Source organism: Akebia trifoliata, chromosome 4 (genome assembly GCF_017979445.1).
Source record: "Akebia trifoliata isolate Shusen 1 chromosome 4, ASM1797944v1, whole genome shotgun sequence".
Lineage (NCBI taxonomy): Eukaryota > Viridiplantae > Streptophyta > Magnoliopsida > Ranunculales > Lardizabalaceae > Akebia > Akebia trifoliata.
In genome coordinates, this window is record NC_141378.1 from 8,510,566 (window position 1) to 8,517,229 (window position 6,664).

The window sequence follows — 6,664 nt, forward strand, 5'->3', positions numbered from 1 at the left end:
AACTTAGCTCCCAAATACACCATTGGAAGCCACATGTGATTTTTTTTCACCATTAGACTTAAATTTTAAAATTAAAATCTAGCTAAAAAAATCTTTTTTGGGGGAATTTTTTTTTCTCAAATCCAATCTACACCACAAGCAGAAGGGCTACGTTGTTATTTGGATCGACCGATCTCAACCCCTATATATATATATATATATAGACCTATAGATCCTTTCCTAGTGCACCACGAAGAAAAAGATCTAAGATTTTCTGACTTTGCCACTTGATGCGTCTACAAACCACATAAGTATTAACGCATACCTTTATTTCGTCTCATATATCATATATAATTGGGTGACTCACGGAGAAACATATGATCTTGACCATTAAAACTCACTCCTTCTAGATAGCACATATCCCCATGATAACTCCCGATGGTTTAATTCCCTGCTTTAATAGTTAAGATCATCATGAGTACTTCAGGAGTCACAAGATCTTGACCACGTATAAATTTAATTTAATTGGTTCAAAAAAATAATAGAAGAAAACAATAATAAAAGAAAATGGAGAAGTAACTCGATACATGACTATTTTATTCTACTTTTAACCATTTCATCTCTCCTTAGGGAAAAGGCCAGATACATATAGAGAAAATCTATATGTATTGTGTACTTCTTCAGCACCAACTATAAGCAGATTTATATGAGGGGGGAGAGAGAGAGAGAGAGAGAAATGGAAAAAAAGAAAAAAGAAGAAGAAGAAGAAGAAAGGAAATGCAAATAAAACTTTATGACTAGCTATCAAAAACCCTAATTTTTTGTCTTTTTTTTTATGTTTAAGGGAAGAAAGAGTACGTGAAGGAAGAAAATAATAAAAGGAGATCTGCCAAAGAGGTCAAGATGAAGGAAGCTTTCTTGAAAGAGAAAAACAACAAATGGGTAATAAAAAATCCATGAGATCCGAAATTTTTTTCTCTTTTAAAGCCGCTTCCAAGATATGTTCTTCTTCAAGTTTTTCTTCTTCTCATCCTCAAATTGAAAATTTGAAGAAAGACGAATACTATAACTGCAACTTCATGATAAGCCAACTCTTCAAATTTTTTCAATTTTTTTGTTTTTCCTTCTCAGCAAGTTGAACCTGCACCAAAAAGAGTGAGGTGAGAGAGATTATTTGCTTTTGTTGGTTGTGGTGTGAAATTGCAATTGAATTTACAGAAATGCCACTAGATAACAGTAAAGGTGAAGACTGAAGACTGTAAAGAAATCACTCACAGATTTTAACAATTAATGGGAGATTACGAATGAAAGAGATTTCGTGTCTGCAAACCAAATGATACAGTACCCTCTATATCTTGCAAATTGCTATTGTTCTGTCACTTTTTATATTAGACATCATGATTGCAAAAACACAGCTCAATAAATAGCTTAACAGCACCGTTTCAATGCAGGTACAGAAGCAAAACCCTAGAAATTTTACTTAGATCCTGTACTCCTGGGTCTACCTTAGCTACCCAACTCCAAGTCCTTTCAGACATTAATGTCATTTTGGCCCTACCTTTGATGGCTTATAATGATTTAAGCAGGCTACAAATCACCAAGGATGAGGGGAACATTTATGGGTAGTGAGACTGAAAGAAAGTGACACGTGGCTCAAAACGGAGACCTGGAGTTGGTAGAACAGAATCTGATTTCTTTTATTTATTGATAATTGACCACCGCTCCTTACTTCAACCAAGATAAATATATCAAGTTGACCACTGACCATAATACCCCCATACTACTTATCGATACTAATATCAAAATTATTTGAGTAAAACTAATATTACCGACGTAGTAAGATTTCAAATCTTACTAAGGGCGTTGAGCTCCCCTTGTGGCATCCTAAAACAAGATCCAATTCCACAGGGATGTAGAGGAAAAAATTCTTTCAACTTGGAAAAAACAAAAGTTATTTTTCAAACCCTTGGTGTTTCATTGTCAATGTGCAAATCCATTTGAGGTCAACAACCCCTAGTAAGATTTCTACTTAGTAAGGAAAGTGTTCTTCAAATTATTTACAGATTTTAGAATTTAAAAGACGAGAATTGCATTATATATTGTAGAAATTTACTATCCTCACCCCACCCACAAAATAGTCTCCTTAGTTGAACCACGAAATTTTTGCTGTGGTTCAAACTTCAAACCAATGATGGGCCATTGTTGGTGCCCTAAAGAGTTTCAGGTGACATTTTTGAAATGGTCAAAAACGACCTTTTTATATCACTAGAAAATTGGATTATAAGTCAATGAGATGACCCACAATAGCAAAAGCCAAAGCTACTTGAATAGTCCCAATGTTTGCACGTGCGTAAACACATCATACCACACGGACAAATCAATTAATCAAATATAGAAATTGAAAAAAATGAAAGAGAGGGTGGAGAAGTCGTACCAAGAGAGGGTAAGCATGTTGTGAGCCTACGAAGATGGACCGACACTGTTACCCTCGTCGCTCCCCGCCCCCTGTTGTTGCTGAGATTGAGATGGATGATGATGGTGATGCCCTTGATGTTGCTGAGCAGGAAATCGATTATCAAAAGGAGCCAAACCCAACGAAGATGGCATCGCAGTACTAATATGATTAAATCCACCACCAACACCTCCACTCGCCCCATCAAAACCTCCATTAAATCTCGCAAGCTCTTGCTGCTGTTGTTCATAATTCCTGAGCAATTCTTGCTGTTCTCTTGCAGCAACTACTGCCGCTAATTGCTGCGCTTCGAGCATCTGTTGGTGTTGCTGCTGTTCTCTCATCAGTAATTGGGTTTGTTGCTGCGAAGCGCCGAGGCCCACCGAAGGCATACCGAATGGGCCCATGGATGAAGAAGGGTTTTGGTGTTGGTGAAGGAGGTGATGGTGGTGATGTGGTTGGTGGGTTATTGGCAGCATAGCTGATGGACCTATATAGGTACAGAGTTCCTTTCTTGCGTTATAGAGATCAAGCTGGACTTGTTTGAGTTTGTGTTGTAAGATAGAGATGAGGCCCATACAACCATAAACTGGATCACGAAGCCTGGCCTCAGCCTCGTAAGCGAGGGAATTTACAGCATCTTCTCTCTGGGAGGGATTTAGCTCGTTTAGGAGTTTTGCGACATTGCTTGCGCCAAATACCTTGTGAACATTTGCAAATTTTTGCGGTTGATCTGGTGGAAAATATGGCGCAAATACACATTCAGTCGTGCATTTACGCCGCAGAAATTTGCAGGCCGCGCATGGAGAATTTGATGAGGACGCCATTTTGGATTTTTAATTTTGATCTATAAAACAAGAAATGGAAAGAAAAATAAGAGAGAGTTCTTCTAATAAATCTTTTTTTTTTCAGTTATACGTGCGAGCGCATGTTAGCAGAAAACCCGTGAAAATAGGGAATATCTATGTTTTGTAAACTGATTTTAGAAAGCTATGGCGCCATTGATGTTTCTTGTCTTTATGATTAATATTTTTTCACGGAAGAATAGCTAAGTTACGCCGAAGGAAGACAAGATAGCCACAAAGAGAAACCTAGAATCTTAAAGCAGTTTAAAAAAATAAAAATGAGAGAACAAGTAGAGAAATTAAAAGAAAAATCAAGATCTGATAACCCAGCATTCCAGTATTTTTGGTCCCTTAACCGCTAAACCGCCTCTCTCTCTCTCTCTCTCTCTCTCTCTATTATGCGTTCATCAGTAAATTGATCACGAGAGACTGTGTAGATCGTGGTTTGTTCTTCTCGTCTATCTACCTATTTCTCTCTTTCAGAGAAACCTAACCTCGGTTATAGATCTCTTCTGATCCGATTTTTCAACTTTAGATCTTCAAAAAAAATTCTGCAAATCTTTTCCCATGGATCGAGTCCTTGTAATTTTCAACTCGAATCAAATGAGATCTTTCCTTAAGTAATTATATTATTCTCATCAAAGTTCGCAAATTGTAAAGAAACAGGAAAAAAAATTAAAAAGAAAGAAATACAGATCGATCTCTCACCTCACAATCCTCTCCAAATCAGACTTTCTCCACTGTTCTGAACATCTTCGTGTACAATCTGCAAAAACACCAAAAAAATAAAAAATAAAATCAGAGATTGTTAGCCAGAAATCATTCAAGATATATTTGATCGTTTAGATCTCTTGTATGATTTCCTTCAAATGTAGCAAAAAAACTTAGATGTACCAGATCGAACTTAACAGAACTAACGATGGACCAATCGATGGTTCTAGAAAGAGAATTAAAACATCTTTTTTGAAGATTAAAAAAAGTCTCTCGTTGATCTTCGCTTCGCTTTCGATTTTGTCCCCAAAATCTCTAGTTCGAGCGAACGAAGAAGTTCAATCGAATCCACGCCTCTATGGTGGGGCGATTTCAGGATCCCAACAGAAAGAGAAATAAAATAACAAAAATAGCGAATGTTAATATATATAAATAAAAATGTAAATCTTTAGTGCATCTCAGCTAGACTAAGTTGGTCCACCCATCCTCCTTTCTTACACGTGCCCTCGTCCCAATAAAGATTGATTTTGAAGACAAATATTAAAAAAAGAAAAAAAAAAGCAGAGAAACAAAATTCTTACCAGTATTCACACGTCATTTGATAATATCTTGGTGACCGGATGTGTCATGCCAGCGCACTAAACATTTAACAACCATTGGATGTCTAAGGACTTACACAGACCGTCCGATTGAATAAAGCATCTTCCATTTATACCCTCTTATTTGGCCTTACTCCCAAAAAGGTACCCTATAATGAGAAATTAAATGTAGTCTTTGACTCAGTTTACAATTTGTCCCTGCAATGTTAATCAGTAATGACAGCACTCCTAAGCATTTATCATTACCCTTGAAATATGCTAATTATTACGAAACTATCCTTTTTCTACCATCAAATTAGCAAATTTGTTATTTTCACAACAAAATACTTCATAAAAACAAGTATACAATACATTTGAGATCTTCTTTAAAAGGAAAATTATCATAATAAATATATCTATATATATATATATATATTCATCAAATTTGTTATTTTCAATTATCTAGCATTTAAAAGAAAAAATTATATATTTTAAATGGAGGCTAAAATGTTGAGGTGTTAAAGCATTCGTTTTAACTATTCCAAAAGTTTTTTTTGGTTAAAAAATGTATTTTAACACATTAAAATGCTGGACTGTCAAGCGATTTAATTCGTTTTTGATAATTTTTGAAAAATATATATTTTTTATTATAAATATTAAAATATTTAGTCCTTTTTTAGTAATTTTCCCAATAGACATTGATGGGGGTAGTGAACTTATTTATGGGTCTTTACTTTTTAAAACAATGTTATTCCTAATGCCATTATTCCTACTTCTGTAGCTATACTTCTATCTGATCAGGGAAGCAACATTTGTTGATGGAAGAATATACAATGATGGTCCATATGAGGTAATTAATTGTTCCACTCTTTTTATTGGGTGCATCTTGTACAAAAGTGTCATGATTGGTAACTTTGCTTGATAAATTCTGAAATCACAAGTAGACTAGTAATAATTGGTTAATATCTTTTATGAAGTTCAAGTTACACTTGATTGAGCCAACCTCACATTTTACTTTGGAGAAAGACTGCAAAAGCTACCAATTTTCCAATACATTTCTTCTATTTACAATAAATTACCGCACGAACAAACATTTGGGAAGTCTTTATGCATTGTATTAGTATAAATGATCAAAAGTAGAGAATAATTGATATAGAAAAAAATTAAAATCTTGACATTTAATATGAGGGTTGTATAAAAGTTCCTTGACTTTCTAATTATAGATTTGTGGGTATTATACATTGATAAAAATTACTGATTGTACAAATGGTAAAAATCTCACCCACTTGTAATGTTGAAAGTTGTCATTAATTTAACAAATCTTATAAAGGAAGGCCACCTAAACGATCAAATAAACTTGGTATTTTACGCTTTCAACAATTTTAGAGATGAAAAGAGATCACTCTGTCTCATAGAAAAATTGCACTCCTAACAAACTATCATCACACACCTACTATGCTCTTTCGGATTTGTATGTGGATAGGGAACCATTCAATTCCACTGTGCCATTAAAGTCGATTAACGAATGGTAATGCCCCATTACCGTCTAAAGTAATCAAGAAGCCATTGTTTGATTTTATGACTTTGGTTAAATTCTTGATTTTAATGATTTGCCAAGATACACCTAGGAGTTTTCGAGCTTCACAACAATAATTTAATATTGCTATTCTGTTATAATTATAATTGTAGTATTCTTCTAGTTATTATGCTCATTTTAGGGCATTCCGATGTCTTATTATACATTTAAGGGCATTTTAATTATTTTACAAGAATCCAATTGCAAAAGCAAACAATGTTTTCAAACATGACCTTAGTTTACTCCTTTTTCTTTCAAATTGGGATTTTTCACTATTTTTTTACATCAACCAATGTATATTTTAGGTTTAATTCATTCTTAGGCCATATTGATATTATCTTTCAAGGTGATAATCTTGGTCTCTTAAATATCACGAGGTGACATGTATATGTATGTACATGTAAAGAAAAAAATAATGTTGGATTTTTCTAAACAAAATAATTTGTAGATGAAAAAGTTTCAGGCATTTGAAAGAGTGGAATTCCTAAACTAAATATGATCATTAAAATTGTTCACACGGTAA

General features: G+C 34.2%; 1 protein-coding gene across 2 annotated transcripts; it reads right to left on the bottom strand.

The window, feature by feature from the left end:
* Window positions 1-834: 834 nt before the first annotated feature.
* Window positions 835-4,390, bottom strand: ASL1 (ASYMMETRIC LEAVES 2-like 1). Of its 2 annotated transcripts, none has more exons than XM_086439116.1 (4): window positions 4,185-4,390; window positions 3,985-4,042; window positions 2,414-3,278; window positions 835-1,120 (listed from the first exon to the last, which is right to left on the bottom strand). In XM_086439116.1, exon 3 carries the CDS (start codon window positions 3,256-3,258, stop codon window positions 2,440-2,442), a length of 819 nt encoding a protein of 272 aa, XP_086295242.1. In that variant the 5' UTR covers window positions 3,259-3,278; window positions 3,985-4,042; window positions 4,185-4,390; the 3' UTR covers window positions 835-1,120; window positions 2,414-2,439. The 2 variants fall into 2 exon arrangements, with proteins under 2 accessions (XP_086295242.1, XP_086295241.1); XM_086439115.1 differs by having other exon boundaries at window positions 4,171-4,390.
* Window positions 4,391-6,664: the final 2,274 nt, after the last annotated feature.

What these genes read in the sequence shown, in the direction of transcription:
- ASL1 (XM_086439116.1), bottom strand. Translation starts at nt 3,258, where the DNA reads ATGGCGTCCTCATCAAATTCTCCATGCGCGGCCTGCAAATTTCTGCGG.